A 19,834-nucleotide genomic window follows, 5' to 3' on the forward strand; every position below is an offset into this window, starting at 1 on the left:
AAATGATATTGATTTTATAGCATTAGTAAGAAATTTGAGAGATACCTTTCGAAGATTTCAACTCACTCCATCGTATAAGGATTGGAAAATGCAAGATCGAAAACAACATGCCTTATCGAGGAGTGCACTGAAAATGGAAAAGGTGATGAAGACTACTACTACTAATAATTTGGCTATTGTTATGGACATGGACATTTAACCAGTTGAAGAGAATGGGAATTCACAACAAGTGAGAGTAGTGACAGGAGTAACAAATGGTCATTCCCAAGGTAGGAGACTATTGATGAGCATTCAACAATGATCGAATGGAATGACAAGAATGTCACTGATCACCAGAAAAACAGCGTTTGAACCCAAATGGCATCATCATCAATGATTCACAATTAATTTTTTTGATTCGAATTCTCCGAAATGTAATATTAGAAGGGACTTTCAACACAATTAAGAGAGAAAGCCCAAGATTTCATTCTAATCTCATGCACTCGAACATGTTCATGATTGATTAATCTCTGATGGCGAACACTCTTTCTTGGTCAACACCAGAGCGAACACCAAATAATTGCTCTCTCTCACAAGAAGAAAAAATCAATCATGCTCTTCCATCCTTCTTCCCATCATGATTCACTCAGCTCTTCATCCTCTTCCTCCTCCTCTTCCTCGAGTTCTTCTTTAGTATTGACTGGTTCTCAACGTTTGTTCGCCAGTCATCTCTATGATGCTCTTCAACATGCTACCCAATGAAGAACATGATGAAAAGAAAGTGACACTCGAAGGAGAGAGGAAATTTGATCAATTTCTTGCACAACAAGTAGCTACTCCTAAATCCTTTTCTACTAAGACAGGAATCAAACTCAAAACACTCTACATTCCAAAGTTTAATATTGAATTTGAGGCTTCTTTGAGTGAAATTCTTCAAGAGCCTCCCTTCTTCATGAAGAGTGCTTTCTTGAAAGCCGATTTCTCAAATCTCTCTCGTGAACCACTTCAAATTAGTGATGTCATTCACAAGGCTGTCATTAAGGTCGATGAAAGTGGAACAGAGGCAGCAGCTGCCACTGCGGTGATTATGTCTAGATGCATAAAAGTTTCCAACGAACCCAAGAAAGAACATCAATTTATTGCAAATCGACCATTCGGATTGATCATTATGCATGAACCAACCGAAACAGTTTTATTCATGGGAAAGGTCAATCATTTGTGAATTTTGGCCCTTCAGCCCAGAAAAAATCCTCTTTTCTGATATATAAATATTTTTTCAAACCACAAGTCACCAATTTTATCGAGTGACTGAATATCGCTCCATTCATTCTTCATGAGAGAAAAGTATCACGTTTTATGGTTTCGCTTTGCCTCTTCACGGCTATCTTGTACCGTGTGTTGTACTTGGCGTAGCTTGGCAGTGATTCCTCGATCGAATTGGTTTCGATAAATAAAGTCGGCTGGACGACACTCTCTCAGTTGTTACAGTCTAACCCATTTATCGGTCATCATCCTTCTCTCCATAACTTATGCTCTCAGAAAATTGTTTTGTTTGTTGAATGAAACATGGTCAACTCTTTTGTTATCTTTGTGAATGTTCATCATTTGAATTTCCAGATGGTTTCGAACTTCCAATCACACCCATTCCCATACTAATCATATTCAAGGGATTAAGTGAAAAGGTTTGACTACGTTTTGTTTTTGATGTAATGAGTTGAAAGAGAGAAGCGAATGGCATGGCAGAATGAATCACAACCAAATCATAACTCAATTTATGAGTGGTTTCAATATGAATAATTCCTAATTGACTTTCTGTGGGTTGTTTTTGTTTCACACTGTGAATACTTGTGAATGGAATGACAGTATCTTTGGCTTCTGGTTGGAACAAAATTTCAAAACACAAATATTGTTCAGCCACAAAGGCAATACCATTTGGAATGTTGTTTTGATGATTGCAAATAATAAAGTACGTTACGAGTTTCTCTTTTGAGCTGATCTTGTGTAATTGAAACTTTTGTAAAAAGTATCGATTGGCTTGCTCTTCGGTTAAGTTCAATAAATTTTCCAAACTGAGAGTTTGAGATTTTTTGGTTTGAACATTTTCAGTGAGGGATTTCCACTTGTTGAATTGATTCAAAAACTCCAGATTATTTGCCTTCGGTGTGTTGAAAATCGTCATGTCGCCAAAGTCCTTCAGTGAAAGGAGTAGACTTCCATCGGATGGAGAGCATGTAATTTTCTGAACTCGATTCCAAGCGAATTTTTCACACACACTCACTGCCACAGAATACACACAAAAACTACTTGTGAAAATAAAGATAGAAGCTTGGAAGGTTGCATCTTGTACCATTTTGACACTTGCTGAAAAATCTAACATACATGCTTCATCAATGGCAACATCGAATCTCTTCTTGATGACATCCTCTCTGGATTCTTCAGTTTCATCATCATTTGGCACATTATCATTCATGGAAATGATGGAATCACTCGACTCTGAAGTGATTGATCTCTTTTTTCCAAATAATGGAAATGAAAATGGCTTACTCTTACTGCTTGGAGTAGTATTTTCATTCATAAATTTCACATCATTTCTATTCAGTGTTTTGAATTGATTTTGAAGACATTCCACGAGTGATGCTCTCAATCCTTCCTCAGCAAAATAAAATTTCACACCATTTTTCTGATGATTCGACGTGGAGCCAACGAATATGGCAGAATTTGAGGAATCATTAAAGTGAATGGAAATTCCCTTTCGTGAGAACATTCCTTCTGTCAAGTGAATAGTAGTAATATCATGCAATGAAATTCGATGATAAACATTTGAAGATCTGAACTCGAAAAGAAGAAATGTACCAGCCACATGCAACATTCCAGCTGCATATTTCGTAGAGTCTGAACAAGTGGCACTGAATAGTAATGGAAGTTTGACAGAACCTTCTACAATGGTATATCTTGCATAAATATTGAATTTGGCAATGAGTCGTTGCATTTTGGCCTTATCACTATTCTCATGATAGAGTTTTCGAGCTTTTTGATCATTCTTCTTTCTTGAGAATAGAACATAGACAATGTGATATGCCTTAATGGGATATCTCTCAGCGAATATTGGTTTGCTTGAAAGTTTCTGCAAATGAATTTCAAGTTTTTCGGTCGGTTGATTATAAAGTTTGCACAATTTGGTCAATAACATGCTCTTACTTTTGACAAAAGCCTTTGAAAAGATGCCACAAGAGTCATCATTGTTACTTTGATTCTCTTCATTTCCACAGAAATAAATAATAAATAATTCTAACATGGATTCCAATACATAGACTTGTTGAGGAGTGAGAAATACTCGATCTTGTTGCTTTTTTGTGAAATTGGATGGATCAAATAACATGAGAGACAACTCTTCAACTACAATGGTAAAGAGACGTTCGAGAATTTTCTGGAAGAGTTCAGGTAAGCAATTTTGAGAGAGGACTTCGAGTGCGGGGGTTAATATTGGTGTAAATAAAGTGTTTTCAAGCAAACTATCGGATTTGTGTTGAAAGAGTTTGAGGACTTCTGTTTTTCCCGATGCTTTCTGTAGGTCTTTTTTGGCTTCTTGTAAAATATGTGTAATTGTATTTCGAATAGAAGCTTGAAAAATGTTTGCTGTCATTAATGTCAAATCGAAGAGCATTTCGTTGAATTGCTTTGAGAATTTTTGAATGGTCATGTTTGACTTTTTCTGGAACTCTTCTTCGATCATTTTTGACTTTTCATTGGACCTTTTTTCGAGAGCATCAAAGTCAATGTCACCATCTTCAGTGGCATCCATAACTAAAAGTGCATCTTCGTGTTCTTCATATTCTTGCCATGCAGTACTATCGAAAATGGTTTGAACAACATCTCGTAACATTTGTCTACAGGCTTCAATATCATTGAGGCGAATCACAAACTGTTTGGAAATTCCAATCGGAAGAATATTAATTTGAGAGGAAGAAGATAAACCTTTCGATAATGCTTTTGGTATGAGATTGAAGAGCATTCCAGAGGATCGTTTTTCCGATTCTAACTGATTACTCATGGTTTGGCTTGTGTGGATTTCATTAAGGCACAAATCTGAGAGTTTCTTCGCATATTCGGTAGTTGTGATTTGAATGACCAACTCGGAGAATCTCATAAATAAATCTGAATTTGAGAAATCCAATTGTTTTAACATTTCAAAGACTTGATTCACAGAGGTGAAGTAGTCCACGACAGAGGTGCTATGCATGGTGCTTTCTGTAACGGGATTAAAAGTATCTACGGCAATCGACTGTTTGATCCATTTTGATAACACGTCTCTCAATTCTCCAATGTATCGATCCGCATAACCAGCACTGAGCGCTTGGCAATCGATAAATTTGAATTTCTCGAGATCTTTCTCTGGAAAATCATTTCGAATTTCTTCATGAAGAGCTTTCATGGTACTACACAAGCTGAGCATGTAAAATCCATTAATGGTATTATTCTTTTTACATTCATTGATGAAATATTCAAATTTTGTATAATAGAATTGAAGACAATCCATTTCGAATGTTTCAAATGGAAAAACTCCACAGTAATAGAATATTGAATCAATCACAGTCACGAGTTCTTTGCACAATTCTACCAATACCGGACCATTAATTTGATCAATTCCCAAGCTTGTCATGATATCCTTGAGAATTAAATCCAAATGATCTTGAAGTGCAGTGTTGATAATGTGTTTGAGCTTCTTTTTGTAATCATTTTCGCTAATACGATTGTTATATTCACAGCAGAGAAGGTGGTGAATAAACACAAATGATTTGAGAGCTCCAGATGGCTGATTCTTTGGAAACATGGAAATAAATTTCTTGAGAGCTTTCTCAATCTTTTTCACCAAAATTTCTGTCAAATCAAAATATCTGTTTCTCTCTGACAGCGTCATTTGAAAATGCTTACTCTCAATATTATTATCAAGAAGTTCTAAACATTTTTGTAAGTCTTCTGAGAATGTTATAGCCAATTTGATGTTTGAGGCGAATACCTCCAAATATATCAATCGCTTATACGTCTCAGTGATTCCATATCGCTTCTCAAAGTCATTCAGAATCCATGCTTGGCTAGGGCATAAGAATGCTTCACATAGAGTGTCTTTCAACTTTTCTCTTGCCTTAATGAGGTACTGGAGTACAATTTTGTATTGCTCAATCCAATCAATTCTGCTTTCTTTCGAAAAGTCTGTTTGCACGACAGCGTTTTTAGGGTATCTCCTAAAAGCAACATCACCAGATATTGATAAGCATCCAATGATGTTCTCATTAGAAGGGCTAGAGTCGGTAGAGTAGCAATCTATGATATTTGAAAATTTGGTGCTCCCCCAAATACCCTCCTCGTCATATACTTTTCTCATAATGTTGGATAAACTAATTTTTGCTGTGGAAAAATGTGTTTTTTTCAAACCTTTTAGTTGCGAGTGGTAAAAATCAATGATAATGTCTTGATCTTCGACAGAGGTTGTAATTTGGTGTTGAATAGTGGGGAGAGAAATATCCTTTCTTCCATTTACAATCATTCCATCTTCTTCGATTTTGTCAGACTCGAACACAATTGGTGGAGTATTTACATGTTTTACAAAGCTTAGCTTGTAGAATATTTGACGCTTGTCGGTGGCGTTTTCTAAACAATGTTTCCAAATAAATGGGGTGGTTTGTGGCAAATATTTGAAATTCCATAAGTATGCCACATTATTTACGAAAGAATCAAAAAAGTAATAAAATAAATAATACAAACACCAAGCAATTTTGTACCTACTTTTGAAAGCTTTTTGAATATAAAGTGTGAGCATATTTAGATTCAAATTAAAACTTCCTAAAAATACAGAGGTTCGTTGTTGATCAATGGTGTTGAGTAAAATGGATATTTGATTCAGCTCATCTCTCTTCCAGTTCTGATATTCTGCTTGGTTTGCATACTTCTTCATATTGTACATTGGATTCAAATCATTCTCCGCCAAATATTTCCGAAATAAAATTGCATTTTTCACAAGGTCACTTCCAACACTGTTCTGAGCAATCGTATTTTTCGATCGAAATGGAAAGTATTGATTGTCAATATTTCTCCAAGCCTCATTAAAATCTCTCTCGTTAACAACACCAGAAAAACTGGCCTTGAGAGTGTGCTTTAGCAGATTAAGGTCAATATCATTGGATGTTTCAAGCTTGTCATCTCTACTAAGAGACAATTGAGGAAACAATGGCATGTACACACATTGCAAACACATTCGGAAAGCTTCCATCTTTTCGAATCTTGTGTACTTCTCCATGTCATCATCTTGATCCAAGTCATCTAGTTGTGAAAGCAATTGTGAAAGATTAATACCAATCTCTTCATCCATACTGCTACTCATAGAAGATGTCTTTGACAACTGCCGTACGTTCGACTCTTCCGTTTCATGTTTTGGTTTTCTAAAACTGATCCATTCCGAAAATGAAATTCCAATCTTTTGATTTTTTGTTGTTTGTTTGATTTTCTTCACTACTGTAGAATTAGCTTGTTTCAATTCATTCACTAGAGGAATTTTTACATTCGGAACAACCTTTGGAGTATTGGGATTCGGAAGTGCAGACAATAGAGAAGAAAAGAATTTGTTGGTTTGTTGATTACCTGCCTCGATCTTTTTGCCAACAAATGAAGTGATTGAGTGGAAATGTCGCCTCGGATGCACCACGGGCGAACCCGAACGAGTATTGTCGCTGGCAGTGGTGGTCGTGCTTGGCGTTAGACCATTACCGCTGTTGTTGGGGGTGTTTTTGGGAGGAGACATTTTTTCCAATATTCTCTTTCCCAACTCTTTGTTTACGGACGAATCGATTATTCTAAAATTTGAACGGTTATATGCACTCAACGATTAATGTTTCAATTAGAATGTTCAATTCCTTGTCATCTCATCAAGCTTTATTAGAATTAGGTAACCTTACTGCTGGATCAAGCATCACAGACGAAGCTTTGAATGTTTTTTTCAAACAAAAAAAATGAGTAACAACGAAACAACTTCAGTCTCAGATTTAACAAAGGTTGAATCTATGACCTCTGAGGAAAGAGCAGCGCTGAGAAAGAAGAAATTCACAAACGAAAATGTTTGTTTCATTACTTTATTGATGATGTTCTAATTCGGATTACTTGATTTTTCTTTTGAATACAAACTGAAAATTTGTGGATTTTATTCGATCGTGATGATGACAATGATAAATTTTACGTCAATTTGATCATACAAAATGACGGTGATCTTTATCATGAAACTGTGGCGTCAACCTTCTATCGATAGAAGGGCGATGATACTTCTAATGCTGCAGCCTCCTCATCTTCAAGCGCATCGGATCCAATGACCGATAAGGAGCAGATTAAGAAACGTAAAGAAAGATTTGCTGCTGACGAATTGCAAAAGCAAATCAACTCTGGACTAGGAATGGAACCCCCTGAAAGGAAAAAGAAGGGTTCAAAGAGAGGAATTAAGAAACAATCAAAAACTGGAGGAAATTCCCGTGGTGGATATAGACCTCGTAGAGGTGGTAGAGGACGTGGTGGTAAGAGAAACTAGGAAATTATTTTTTAATTTAAAAATGTCATAAAGCCCTTTGTTTTAAATCACAACGTGTTGGTTGACCTGTTGCATGTCTTGTTGTAATAGTTTTACATTTAAGAGACACTTTTCGAATAGCAGCAATAATATTATTGTTGTGCTGGTTGTTTTGCCTTATCATAAAACTGTTTCTCCTTCTCTAAAACACCAGTTCCAGTAAGGTGACGAAGTTGGGCGATATAAACTGGATAAAGGAAACGGGAAGAAGAATTGTAAAACTTTTCATAAGCGTTAAAGTCTGGTTCATTTTTCATCAATTCCTCAACCTTCTTTAAAAAGGCTCTTCTTTGCAATGTAAAAGCAATATCATGTTCGGCTTGCAGAAAAGGTGTCATTGCCAACTCCAAAACTTCACGTTCCTTCTTTAATTCACTATTTAAGAAGGAACAATCAAGTAATGTCATCATTCGTTTTTTCCCAATGAATGATGAAATGATGGAGCGAATTGAATTGTCATCCACATTGATGATAATTAATTATGATAAAAATCATGACGATGATTAATGTTGTTTGTGTTGTTCAAGAATCAGAACGTTTCCAATGATTTTGTGTTCGACGAAAGACATCACGATGGGTGGGAATATATTGTTTTAAATTTTGGTTTTCATCATGAGAGAGCCATGACCACTTACTCTTTCTTCTTCAACCACTTATAATAACGATACCATCCATAACTCATCACTGCTGTTGTAATAAAGAGGAAGGTTCCTATCGACCAAAACTTATTTGGAGCATTTCTTCTGACTCTCACTGCTGGGAAACCACCTGGTGGAGGAACATCCTGATTCAATTGTTGTGGATTTTCAACGCGAGGTCCCATATCAGCGATTCTGGTGTTGTTGCCACCAATTTGTGCCGTTGCTGAACGTTTTGGGATTAGGCTCGCAACACCTTTCATCACAGCTCGACGATTCATCATCATTTTTATTTGATGACCACAAAATATTTTGCTTTATTACTCTCATCGTGGTGTTTGAATTGATCTTTTATTTAATATTAATATAGCAATTTATGTTGCTTCTAAAGCATTACTAATAATAATTTAAATAAACAAGAACCTTTTGTGCAATAAATTATCCAATACTTTCAATCCTGGCATGCTGTTAGAGTTTTTGAAGAAAAAAATGAGTCAAACAAAGCAATCCGCTGCCTCCACAATCACTCAAGCTCAAAATGTTCAGGTCGACTCGCAAACGGTGGAGTTTGACAAAGACTTCATCAGCAAGATGGAGAATGCTCCTCACGTAAGCGAGGTTAGCATTGATGCCATGGTGTTGCTCAAGATGATGAATCACTGTACCGAAAAGGTTCCTATCCAAGTGGCTGGTCAACTTTTAGGTTTGGATAATGGTGGCGTGTTGGAAATTACCAATTGCTTCCCATTCCCATCTTATAGCGATAGTATGTTTTCAAAGTTGTTTTTATTTTGTTTTGATTTATTTTGCCTATCGATTCAATATTGAATCAAACCATCATTTTATTCCTCCCATTACCACCAAAATTATCATTACCACCATCATGAAATGGTTACACTTGCTCTCTCGGCTTTGTACTTTTTTCATCCACACTACATGAACACATATACAACAGACATGACTGAGGAGGAAAGAAGTGATCAAGATGAAAAATATCAAATTGAAATGTTGCAAGGTCTTTCCGATGTGAATGTTGACAACAATACTGTCGGATGGTATCAATCAACATATATGGATAGTTTTATGAATTCTACAACTATTGCCAACCAATATCAATATCAAAGAACTCTTGGAAATAAGCGATGTATTCACTTGGTATTTGACCCATTAAGAACAAGACGTGGCGAGTTATTCATCAAGGCATATCGTCTTTCTGACAAATTTATTGATGCTGTTAAAATGGCTTACTTGCAACAAAATGAGCTTTCCACAATGAAAAAGAAATACGACACCAAGAATAAGAACAAGAAGGAAGATATTGAAGTATTAACTGAAAAAGCAAACTTACCAGAGTCCATTGAAAACATTCAACTCACACAAGAGATTTTGGCTAAATTGAATCTTTCTGATAAGGATATTTTCGACGAGCTTCCTATTCAAATTCACAATTATGCCTTGGTGCAAGCTTTCTTGTTGGATTTTGAAAATGATGAACCTTCTCATCTCTTGGCTGGTTATGATAGTTTAGATATGGCTAACACTCAATTCTTGACACGCGGATTGGAGAGTCTTATTGAGTATGCCGATGGCTTGTCACACGAAAATCATCGTTATCAGACCTATCAAAAGAAATTGGCTCAACAAAAGCAATATGTAGCCAAGAAGAAGGACAAAACACAAGAAGAACAAGAATTTATGCTCAAGTCTGTCCAGCAACCAAACCAACTTAATTACTTGATGATTGCCAACCAGTTGGGTAATGCTTGCGACCAAATGCGAGCCTTTTCATCTCAATCTCTTAATTTGAGCAAAATTGCTGATATCGCAATGAAAAAAGAATAAATTATCTCCAAAAAACAGAAACAATGCGACGCTTAGGAAGTAATAATGTAAGGCTTGCTTTGTTGGTCTTGAAAATAGCAAAAGATGACATATTAATATTTCCGCTAAACACCAACCTCAAGATGTTGTTGTATTCCATAGCCGAATGATGACTAATCTCAATTACTAATCTCAACAAATATCAGTGATCATTTGAGATCCAGATAGCCACAACTGGTGACACATTCAGATTAGGTGCATGCTACAAAGTAATGTTCATTGTGAAGGACCTTTCTAAACGTTCTTTTGAAACCACTTTGTTAGTTGATGGTTTTAAAAATTTCGAACCCGCCAAATATAAACAATTTTTCAACCACAACTCAAAAAATGCAACAACTCAAAGATCTCCTTCAGGGTGATGCTTCTTCATCAACAATATCGGAACAACAATCTTGTTCGAACAATAATCAAATCGGAGGGACAATGACTTCAATTCCTCTCTCCGTTCAAGATTATTTGAATCAAACAGCTCCCAGGAAAGAGATTGGGTTTATGGATTTATGTTTTTCCGATAAACAAAAGCTGGCCCAAATACTGAGAGCCTTGGACGAAAGTAATCAAGAAGCATCTAAATACAAACAATTATATCAAGAAGAGGTGAAAAAGAATGAAGACCTTGTGCTGAAAAATCAGCAACAACAAGAACTGTTCGAGAAGGAATCGAATGAACTAAAAACAAAATACAACACCAGTGCAGCTAAACTCAAAAGGCTGAAAGAAAAAAGCGATGAAATTATTGAAAAACTAGCAACAGAGAGAGAGCGAGAACAACAAGAACGTGCATCCGAAACTAATTATCTAAGAGAGGAAAACAAGAGAATGCTCGAGAGAATAGGGAATTTACAAAAAGATAAATTGAGGCTTGAGAGACTTGTGGAAGAATTGGAGATTAATAGAATGTCTTTAATTCTTCAAAAGAAGGAAAAGAAGGATTCCTCAGTTCAAACAGAGGAGCCTCCTAAACCAGAACCTATTCAAACATTAACTGTAGCCACAAACACTTCTAACTTGATGTTAAACAATGAACCTCCTCAGATATCACCTGTGCTTAGTAATTCGAGTGGGCCAACCAACACTCAAGAAACGGATCAGCGTTCATTTTCATCCACTTCAAAGAAAGACCAACCATATTTACCGAATATGGATGTAAAAAGGAAACGGTCGAAAAAGTCATCATCATCGAATTATCCTGTGCCAAAAGAAATTGAGGATTATCATGACGTGATGAACCGAGTGAGAGAAATGAGGATCGGCTCGCAAAATTATGTTGACAGTTCTTCTTCAGAGGACAAGAGGCGTTCTCCACTCTTGGACTACTTGGCAACTCCAAAGAAAACCATCAAAAAAACAGAAGAAGCTTCTCCAAGCTCAATAAGCTCACGGCGAATTGATAGAACGATTGACGACTCGGATTTGTTAAACATCGTTCAAAAATCAGAAAAAGCAAAGAAAGACGAGAGTCCTCATAAATCTACAGCCAATAACCTGCGCCATTTACTGGTTTTTGCTGACACCACTTCGTCGAGCACGGATCGGCTTCCAGAGCCATCTCATCCACCCCCTCAACCTGAGAAACTTCCAGAACGAGAAGACAAGCCACACTCTTTCACTGATTCCTTTATTTCTGACACCTCTTTCACCTCAGACTCTGAAGGGGAAGTTTATGATGAGGACTCATTGATGAATGTTGTTAAAATTCTGGAGGAACAGCAAAATATGGTGAATCGCTCGTTATCTTCATCTACCTTGTCATCGTCATATCAATTCACAGACACATCTATGGAAGGCAAATCATGGTTTGAAAAATAACATTTTCACTACAAGTTAAACTTTAGTTTTATTTCATCGATTGGATCCAGGTCAAGATGCTCAACAGCAATATCCTCATGATTGACTTCATCTTCCAAGATGATTTCATCGACAGGAAACGAACAGCCATTGCTCGAAAAATTATTTTCGATGATAAGGTTGTGGACACTTGACTCCAATTCCAACTCTTCCTCATGCTTTTCAGACGCCTTAGAGTCTTCTTCCATGAGTGGAACGGATTGATTGACGTATGAGCTGAGATCATCCAGTTGTGAGTACTGCCCTTTTTCTTTCTTCTTATCTTTTTGAACTAGTTTGGCCACATAAAGACCAATCAAAAAGCTTCCAATGAGAACAATCACAACCACTTGAACCATGTTTGAAATCACTGAAACAATTGAAAATATATGAGCTCCATTGGCATTCTTACCCACGCAACTAGTTTCTCTAGCCACCACCACAATGCCATAAATACTCCATCCAGATCTGAAAAAGCTGTAAAGTATAGATATGACCACCATTCTTGTAAAGGTTGTTGTTTTAAACATTGAAGAATAAAAACCGTATGTGGAGTGAGATTCACCCTTTTGATTCTCAAAGTCTCTTCAACTTACTTTTTTCCTTTCAAAAACAAAACTAAGCATGTGCATACAAAAGACATACAGGTGTTGACCAGTAGCCACGACCATATGGGTTGGTCACAACTTCCACACTCTTGAAAATACACTCCCAATATCACAACGGAAATGATCGAAAGAATCATTTCCCAAATAAATAAAGAAATATTTACACTATGGAGAAGAGTATTGATAAGCACAAGTCAAGACAGATTCAATACTTCGAAAATCCCTACAACAACAATACATACATCCCTGTTTGTATTCGTTTCCGAACTTTATCTTTGAAGGACAGAGGTTTCGGAGGAGAGAGCATCCGAGGATCAAACTCTTTCAGCTCTGGTCGATGGTACTCAATTTCAACTTCAAGAGTTGACGTTGAGTCCGAGTCGGTTTCTCGAGTTGTTGTTTCTTCATCGATTGGTGGTGATGGTCGTGAGGATATCATTGTTATTGTTTTTATTGAGATTTAAATTTTGTACAAATTTTGAGCGGGAGGAATATCTTGAACAGATTAAAAAAAATGCCTTCTCTTATTAGAAGGAGTTCTTCTCTTTTGCACAACATCAAAACATGGACCCACACGTCCGTATTGATGAATTTCTCATCATCCGCTCGTTTTTCATTCATCATCTCCCAGTACTATCATCATCACAATTATCATACCAGATTTAATAATAATATCGACAACAACAACTCTTCTCAAAAAAGGCATCCAAAGAAATCCGAACTTTTCAATAAGTTGAAGGAAATGAATTTATCAGTGGTAGCACCGGACCAGGATGTTTCTACAAAAGGGGAACCAACATCTTTCGAAGAAAAATTACAACGTCTGCAGAAAAGGACAAGACGATTAAAAAACACTGTCCCCAAAAGCATCAAGGGCGACAATCGATTACCTTCCACTTATTGTCTTTATGTTAAAGCAAATTGGGAAAAATCTAAAGAAGAGTATTTTGCAAATCAGGAATATTATGACAATCTCTACAGCGATGTGAAAGGACGGTTCAACTTGATGACAGCTAAAATTCTTTCTGCTCGATGGAAACTATTAAGTGATGAAGAAAAAAACAAGTATCGAGAAGAATTTCAAAAATTACAAGAAATACAAAAGGCTGAAAAAAAAGCAACTACTCCAGAATGGAAGTTAATCAAAAAACCAAGACCACCATTCATACTTTTTAAAATGGATATATTCGCATCTGTGAAGGAACAATTCCCAGACTTGAATGTGCAACAATGGAACCTCATTTCTGCGGAATTGTATAAAAATCTACCAGAAGAAAAGGCAGCTCATTATAGAAATCTCTCTCAAAAGGAGAGGGTTGAATATTATAGAAAGAAGGAAGAAGTGTTGGCACGTACCAATCCAGGTCAGCCAAAACAGCCATCATCTCCGAACAAGATATCAGCAACACCAACAATGGAGGATGCTGAACCATTGGATTATTTTGACGATGATGACACATTCACCAAGCAACATTAAGGTGAAGGATTACCGTGTTAAAGCGTTATTTATTCGAAGAAGTCAGTTGTTCTTGGTTAGTAAAATTGTTCCAAAAATTGCAACAACAGTCATGCAAATGTGTCCTATTTATTGACCTCCTATTGCTAAGCACTAAGATTGAAACAAAGCCACTACCTCAAAACAGGCCATGATCTCTCAATGTCTTTTGAAGGATAATGTCTTTGATGTCATCGAGAACCATTTGTGCAGTATCTTCATTGACCAAGTCGACAAAATGAGTATACAAACATCGCTGTCGAAGTGTTGGGTCTACATTAATAAACTTATCTGTGTGAAGTGTTGCAAACAATTATCGAACGATGTCGAACAAGTCACATATATTTGCGCAACAAGTTGTCACAACGCAACATTCATGTTTTAACAACTTACCTGCAATAAAGCTAGTGTATAAAAATACATGATCTCCAGAATAGTCAAAATCAGGAAAACACACATTCAGTGGCACTCTCTTAATTCTTCTCTTGAAAATATCCAATTTGGTAAAAAGTAAAATGATTGGCATATCATTATAATACATTAAAATCTCTTTAAAGAGAGAAAGAGAATTTTGCATGTTGGAAGAAAGGATGTGCTTGTCCTCTTTTGGTTGAGTGGGTTGAAAATGTAGAGGATCCTGTTGTTCATGGTTTGTTTTTTGTTTGTCATTGTCATGATCTCTCGATGAAGGGTACAATGAAAATGAATATTCACAATACTCTGTCAATGACACGAGAAATACAATGGCTGACACTGAATCCTTATCAAAATGTGAATGAATGAATTTTCTTCTTTCATTTCGTTGTCCCGTAATATCCACAAATTCACACGGAAATGTATAATTCAATTGAACTGTCTCTATGGCATTTGATGCAATATATGTGGTGAGAATATCTTTTGAGGATGGAACATATTTTCTTGATGCAATCGTGTCAATCTTATCAAAAAAGTATTTGGCATTATAAAGTACTGAATTATTCAAACATAATTGCTCAAAATTACTTTTTACACACTTATCTCTCCACAAACTCTTAAACAATTCAACTGCTTCAGGATTCAAAAAGGTATTTGTAATTCTCTGACCTTCATCGATGAATGGCTGTTGTGTTAAAGTACTTGGTGGTGATAATACTCGATGTGAAATTGGAGATGACTCTCCAAGTGAAGAGGAAATTCGACTCAAAGTAGAATCTGTCATCGACATTGATTTTCGTGGTTGTGAAATAGTGAGACCTGGTGAGTTATTCGAAGAAGAGTTGTTGTCATTGTTCGACAGGACATGGCTGCTGCTGCTGCTACTATTACCACTCGCACTCGCTCCAAGAATAGCATGACTCGAAGAAGTAGATGTTGGAGTGAGACTTGTCGAATTTTGGATGTTAGAGCCACCAGCACTGCCATTCATGGTTTGATTATTAAATTTCCACATTTGCAGTAATTGATTCTTTCTCTTGATATTATCTTTCAATTCAGTGTTGGGTGAATTCTTAATCACATATTTGGCATTATTTAACACAAACTTTAAAATTTTAGCTTTAAATTCATTGGCTTGTTCTAACGTGTAGTCACCGTCAATTAATTTCACTTTTCGAATGAGAGTACTCTTTCCAGATTTTCCAGATCCCAACACTAACACTCGTACTCGTTTTGGTTTCTTTGATTCCAATTCAATTTGTCTTTGAATTCTTCGATCATGTTCGATAAGATGTCGATCCATTTGATGTTGACTTGTCGATGATGATGACATTTGATTCACGCGTGGATTCGAAGAAGAGGCCTCTCCTTGTGGCATTGAAATCAAATCAAGAGCAGTCGTACTATTCGTGGTGACACTTGCAACACTTTCAAGATGGTCATAGGATCGGGATCGACTTGGCCTTGTCGAGGAATTTTTCAAATTTTTTCTTCCTTTTTGCTTTTTAGATGTGTCATCACGACGACCATCACCATCACCACTGCCACTTGTCACAATTAATTCTTGACGAGAAGCATTGGATTGTTGGTCTTCGGCGACAATTTCAATTTCTTCGACTGAATGACCGCTACTACTACTTGTGTGGTCTCCACCACCACCACCACTGCCACCACTGGTTGAGGCGGATGAGTATGTTGTTGTTGTTGTTGTTGTTGTTGATGGTTGTTGTTGTTGTAATGGAAAATGACGAGAGGAGGTTGAAGAAGAATTTCCTTGTATTAATTGTTGTTGTTGTTGTTGTTGGTGATGATGAGCACTTAAAGTACTATCATTGTCGATATGAATCATTCCATCTTCAATAAGAGTGGAATGTCCGGAAGGGTTCAACAAGGCGAACATGTGATTGGCTCTGTGTGATTGAGAAGTTCGGGTCGTGTGGCTAGAACCACCCGTATTGTTGCTATTTACGATGGAATTGAGAAAGTTTTTGAAGGGCATTCAGGTTGAGTTTTGTTGAGCGCTATTTTTTTTCTTTGAGAAAATGATGACAAATGACAGCGAGGGATATCTTGTTCGACCTTTGACGTTGTTCGATTTGGAAATTTAAGGACACACGGAATTTATGAGAGAGAATAAGGAAAAAATGCATCCCGAAAGATTACGTTCACACAACTTGGTGCAGAAGAATCAGTCAACTTTCATGATTCACATCTGAGGAGGTAAGGTTGCTCTATTTTACGAATACATTTAACAACCGTGAACAAATTTTGGACACATGAATTATTTATTATGGAACTTGTACCTGTGTCAAACCATTTGTGTTGTGAAGATAATGGTGATGTTCTATTTGACACCATTGGAGAGAATTTAATCATATGGGTTCACAAAAATACAATAGAATACAGATCCTGAATCAGTATTTTCGTTTTGTGGCACTCACTTTGAAAAACAAGTATGAATAGATCATGATCTTCACAAGCTCTCAATATGATTATTATTAAGGTTATCATTATTATTCAACAATAGAATGCACTCTAAGTTTGAATGCATTCTCAGGAGAGTTGTTGATAAACTATCATCGAAACTGAATGAATGTCTTTCCGTAAAGTACTCATGTTCAACGGTCATGGGTCAACTTGTAAATTTTATTATTATTGCATTGTTTTGGGTGAATGTTTGGAGTTGGTTGATGCATCATGAAGGAAACTTTTCAAACCTGTCGATTTCTTGTGAATTTGTCATGATCGCATACTTTCCACTTCCAACGATTCGAATCTGACCGCAAAGATCAATCTCTTACTAGGCATACTTGATCCGATCAACTACATTGACTTGATCTGAAAAGAACACCCAATTCCAACTGGAATCCCATGGAAGGCATCTAATGAGAGCTTCAACGAGTTTATTCCTCTTTTCGCCTGCTGGTTCTTTTTTCCACGTGTCGAATAAGTGGGAAAGATATTCAGGCAAATCACGATTGGTAAACAAGATTTCCAATTCCTTTACGAAAGATTTGGTAATGTTTGCTTTTCCATTGCTACATTTCAAACAGTTGACTGTTACCTCATCTTGTGTTGATGTTTCTTTTTTTTCAAATTTAGTAATTTTGAAATAAGGAGAACTGCCTTCGTCATCTAGTGCAAAATGTTCATAAACCGTTCCATCCAATGAAAATCGAGCAGAGACAAAAGATTTGTAGTCAATGGCACCATATCTCAACTTGATATAACGCACACAAGAATGGAAAGCATATTGGAAAGATTGTCCCTTAAGGACGTAACATGTTTGAAGACCTTCTGAATTGAACAGTCTAATTGAAAAGGAAAGCATTTGAGAAAAATGGAAGAGCAAACGAGGCTGAGAGAATGTAAATCTTCATTCCAACCCAAGAATATTTCGGCATTTGAAGAAGCGACAACATCATCCTCACTTTGGTCGCTTTTACTGTCATCATCAGACTCGTCGGACTCTTCTTTTAGTTTCACAAAAGTCGCCAAATATTGTAAAATTATTTTGAATGCAGAGTCTCTCCTATCCTACAGTTTTCTCAACTGTCCATGTGGAACCGGAGAAGCAAAAATTAATTTGTCTAAGAAAATCAACTTGTCAAAGTGATACCCTAAATTTTCAATTTCATATTTCAAATTAAAATTTGGAAGGACAGATTTGTTTCACCTCAAGCTGTTTCTTTTACTTTTTCAATTTCATTGAGGAAATTTAAATAGATCGGATTTTGGGATTGAATTGGCTGATAGAAAGTTCAAAAATAATCGTTGGATCGGGCCGATCCGATCCGTCGATCCTGGTTAATTAAATTACCTCATTGAGGTAAAAATACTAATTTGAAAACTCTATTGGGCTTGTAGTCCAAAAGTCGAAGATAGTGCCTTTATGACTCTCATGAAAGATGAAATAGAATCATCTATGGAGGGTGCTGTTATGCCTGGTGATTGTGGATATGAATCTATTGTCAACAAGTTCAGTAACGTAAAATCAAAATTGTCACTCAAAAGTCACAACCAAAAGGAAGACCGCCAATAGAAACAAAAAGGAAATGTTCTTGAGTGAAACCTCATAAGATGGACAGCAACAGAAAAAAAATTCAGGGATGGGTTTATTCGATGATAAACGTTGTTCGATGGTTTTATGTACATTATTTACAAGCCGAACTAAGATACGTAGTGACTTCCTAGCAGGCACCACGGAAGTAAAGGTGTTTAAACTGCTCACGATAACAGCAGCAACCCCTGGAATTCGAACGCTGGACCAGTTGGCTGCCACAGTTCCAGAAAAACCACTCGGCCATATGCGGGCAGCTAGCAACAGAAAAAAAATGAGCAAAAGTGTTCAGGTATCATCGGGTCCAAGAAGTATGGAGGAGATTGATAAAGATCCACATTTAATATTTTCTCAGTTTCAATACAGTAAGTATTGATCGGATCGGGCCTCCATGTGATCCGAATGCGTTTTAATCAAATTTTTCATCATCATCATTTTATTATTTAATATTTTACCTTCAATGATCATTTCGTTTGAATATTTAATCACTCAGATGAAAAGCAGTTACAAGAAGCCCCGTTCCGACGATACAATCATAAATTAGACCTTCATGAACCAGTCCGATATTATAAAAAGTCAAATTTAGAACCCGAAAAATTTGTACATTTAATGATGCAATATTATGAAAAAAGGAAAAAACATGAAGGTGATTTGTATGATTTGGCAGAATATGGCTGTGATGCCTACATCAAGAGCAATCCTAATATGAAAGATGAATTCAAATTTTACATAATCTTTTATAGAATATATTCACTTGTAATTTCCATGAAAAAAAACGGCCCTAGACCATCCCATGCAACCATTGAGTCACTGTTTAAGAAAGGAAAGGAATTTCTAACATCAAGTCTTCAACAAGGGCAAATTACTCAAGAGGAAAAGGAACATTATTCCATCATTTTTAAGTTAAATTATGCCACCTATCTGGATGTTGCTGGAAAGTCACCAGAAGAAGCTCTCTATTATTTTCGAAAAGTCATTATGTTTTGCTTGTCTAAGCCATCTATATCCGAAGAAATTTATAACAAAGCAGTCTATAATTTGGCTTTCTTTTTTAACAAGCTGAAGATGGTAGACGAAGCAGCAGCTTGCTATGATTCTCTCTTTTATATTGCCACATGTCAATCTCGAAAAAATATTTATTTAAATAGAAAAACCAAAAACATGGGAAGACTTGCAGTAAATTGTGCCACTTGGCTAATGAATGCTGGCAAATTTGAAAAGGCAAGAGAGGTATTAAGCAAAACTCTTAGAGAGGGCCTTTATTCCCGAGATGATGAACATGACTTGATGAAATTGAAACAGAAAATATAAATACCCTTCGTC

The 19,834-nt window shown here is 36.4% G+C and overlaps 11 protein-coding genes across 11 annotated transcripts; 6 read left to right on the forward strand and 5 right to left on the reverse strand.

Annotated features, from left to right (window-relative positions):
- Positions 1-727: 727 nt before the first annotated feature.
- FDP41_007691 (uncharacterized protein) lies at positions 728-1,201 on the forward strand (the record flags this gene model as incomplete). Its single annotated transcript, XM_044711463.1, has 1 exon — positions 728-1,201. The coding sequence occupies one exon, from the start codon at positions 728-730 to the stop codon at positions 1,199-1,201; it is 474 nt and encodes a 157-aa protein (XP_044568489.1).
- A 360-nt stretch (positions 1,202-1,561) lies between these two features.
- On the reverse strand, positions 1,562-6,775 carry FDP41_007692 (uncharacterized protein; the record flags this gene model as incomplete). Its single annotated transcript, XM_044711464.1, has 2 exons — positions 1,562-5,628; positions 5,764-6,775. 2 exons carry the CDS (start codon positions 6,773-6,775, stop codon positions 1,562-1,564), a joined length of 5,079 nt encoding a protein of 1,692 aa, XP_044568490.1.
- Positions 6,776-6,983: 208 nt separating this feature from the next.
- Positions 6,984-7,549, forward strand: FDP41_007693 (uncharacterized protein; the record flags this gene model as incomplete). The annotated part of the gene is made up of 2 exons (XM_044711465.1): positions 6,984-7,088; positions 7,277-7,549. 2 exons carry the CDS (start codon positions 6,984-6,986, stop codon positions 7,547-7,549), a joined length of 378 nt encoding a protein of 125 aa, XP_044568491.1.
- Positions 7,550-7,680: 131 nt separating this feature from the next.
- Positions 7,681-8,513, reverse strand: FDP41_007694 (uncharacterized protein; the record flags this gene model as incomplete). The annotated part of the gene is made up of 2 exons (XM_044711466.1): positions 7,681-7,963; positions 8,224-8,513. The coding sequence occupies 2 exons, from the start codon at positions 8,511-8,513 to the stop codon at positions 7,681-7,683; spliced, it is 573 nt and encodes a 190-aa protein (XP_044568492.1).
- A 202-nt stretch (positions 8,514-8,715) lies between these two features.
- FDP41_007695 (uncharacterized protein) lies at positions 8,716-10,068 on the forward strand (the record flags this gene model as incomplete). The annotated part of the gene is made up of 2 exons (XM_044711467.1): positions 8,716-8,992; positions 9,182-10,068. 2 exons carry the CDS (start codon positions 8,716-8,718, stop codon positions 10,066-10,068), a joined length of 1,164 nt encoding a protein of 387 aa, XP_044568493.1.
- Positions 10,069-10,434: 366 nt separating this feature from the next.
- FDP41_007696 (uncharacterized protein) lies at positions 10,435-11,916 on the forward strand (the record flags this gene model as incomplete). Its single annotated transcript, XM_044711468.1, has 1 exon — positions 10,435-11,916. One exon carries the CDS (start codon positions 10,435-10,437, stop codon positions 11,914-11,916), a length of 1,482 nt encoding a protein of 493 aa, XP_044568494.1.
- Positions 11,917-11,924: 8 nt separating this feature from the next.
- FDP41_007697 (uncharacterized protein) lies at positions 11,925-12,981 on the reverse strand (the record flags this gene model as incomplete). The annotated part of the gene is made up of 2 exons (XM_044711469.1): positions 11,925-12,411; positions 12,785-12,981. The coding sequence occupies 2 exons, from the start codon at positions 12,979-12,981 to the stop codon at positions 11,925-11,927; spliced, it is 684 nt and encodes a 227-aa protein (XP_044568495.1).
- A 75-nt stretch (positions 12,982-13,056) lies between these two features.
- On the forward strand, positions 13,057-14,019 carry FDP41_007698 (uncharacterized protein; the record flags this gene model as incomplete). Its single annotated transcript, XM_044711470.1, has 1 exon — positions 13,057-14,019. One exon carries the CDS (start codon positions 13,057-13,059, stop codon positions 14,017-14,019), a length of 963 nt encoding a protein of 320 aa, XP_044568496.1.
- Positions 14,020-14,176: 157 nt separating this feature from the next.
- FDP41_007699 (uncharacterized protein) lies at positions 14,177-16,450 on the reverse strand (the record flags this gene model as incomplete). Its single annotated transcript, XM_044711471.1, has 2 exons — positions 14,177-14,328; positions 14,431-16,450. The coding sequence occupies 2 exons, from the start codon at positions 16,448-16,450 to the stop codon at positions 14,177-14,179; spliced, it is 2,172 nt and encodes a 723-aa protein (XP_044568497.1).
- An 801-nt stretch (positions 16,451-17,251) lies between these two features.
- FDP41_007700 (uncharacterized protein) lies at positions 17,252-17,782 on the reverse strand (the record flags this gene model as incomplete). The annotated part of the gene is made up of 1 exon (XM_044711474.1): positions 17,252-17,782. The coding sequence occupies one exon, from the start codon at positions 17,780-17,782 to the stop codon at positions 17,252-17,254; it is 531 nt and encodes a 176-aa protein (XP_044568498.1).
- A 1,003-nt stretch (positions 17,783-18,785) lies between these two features.
- On the forward strand, positions 18,786-19,822 carry FDP41_007701 (uncharacterized protein; the record flags this gene model as incomplete). Its single annotated transcript, XM_044711475.1, has 2 exons — positions 18,786-18,876; positions 19,005-19,822. The coding sequence occupies 2 exons, from the start codon at positions 18,786-18,788 to the stop codon at positions 19,820-19,822; spliced, it is 909 nt and encodes a 302-aa protein (XP_044568499.1).
- Between the last annotated feature and the right edge of the window lie 12 nt (positions 19,823-19,834).

Source organism: Naegleria fowleri (genome assembly GCF_008403515.1).
Source record: "Naegleria fowleri strain ATCC 30894 chromosome Unknown tig4, whole genome shotgun sequence".
NCBI lineage: Eukaryota > Heterolobosea > Eutetramitea > Acrasida > Naegleriidae > Naegleria > Naegleria fowleri.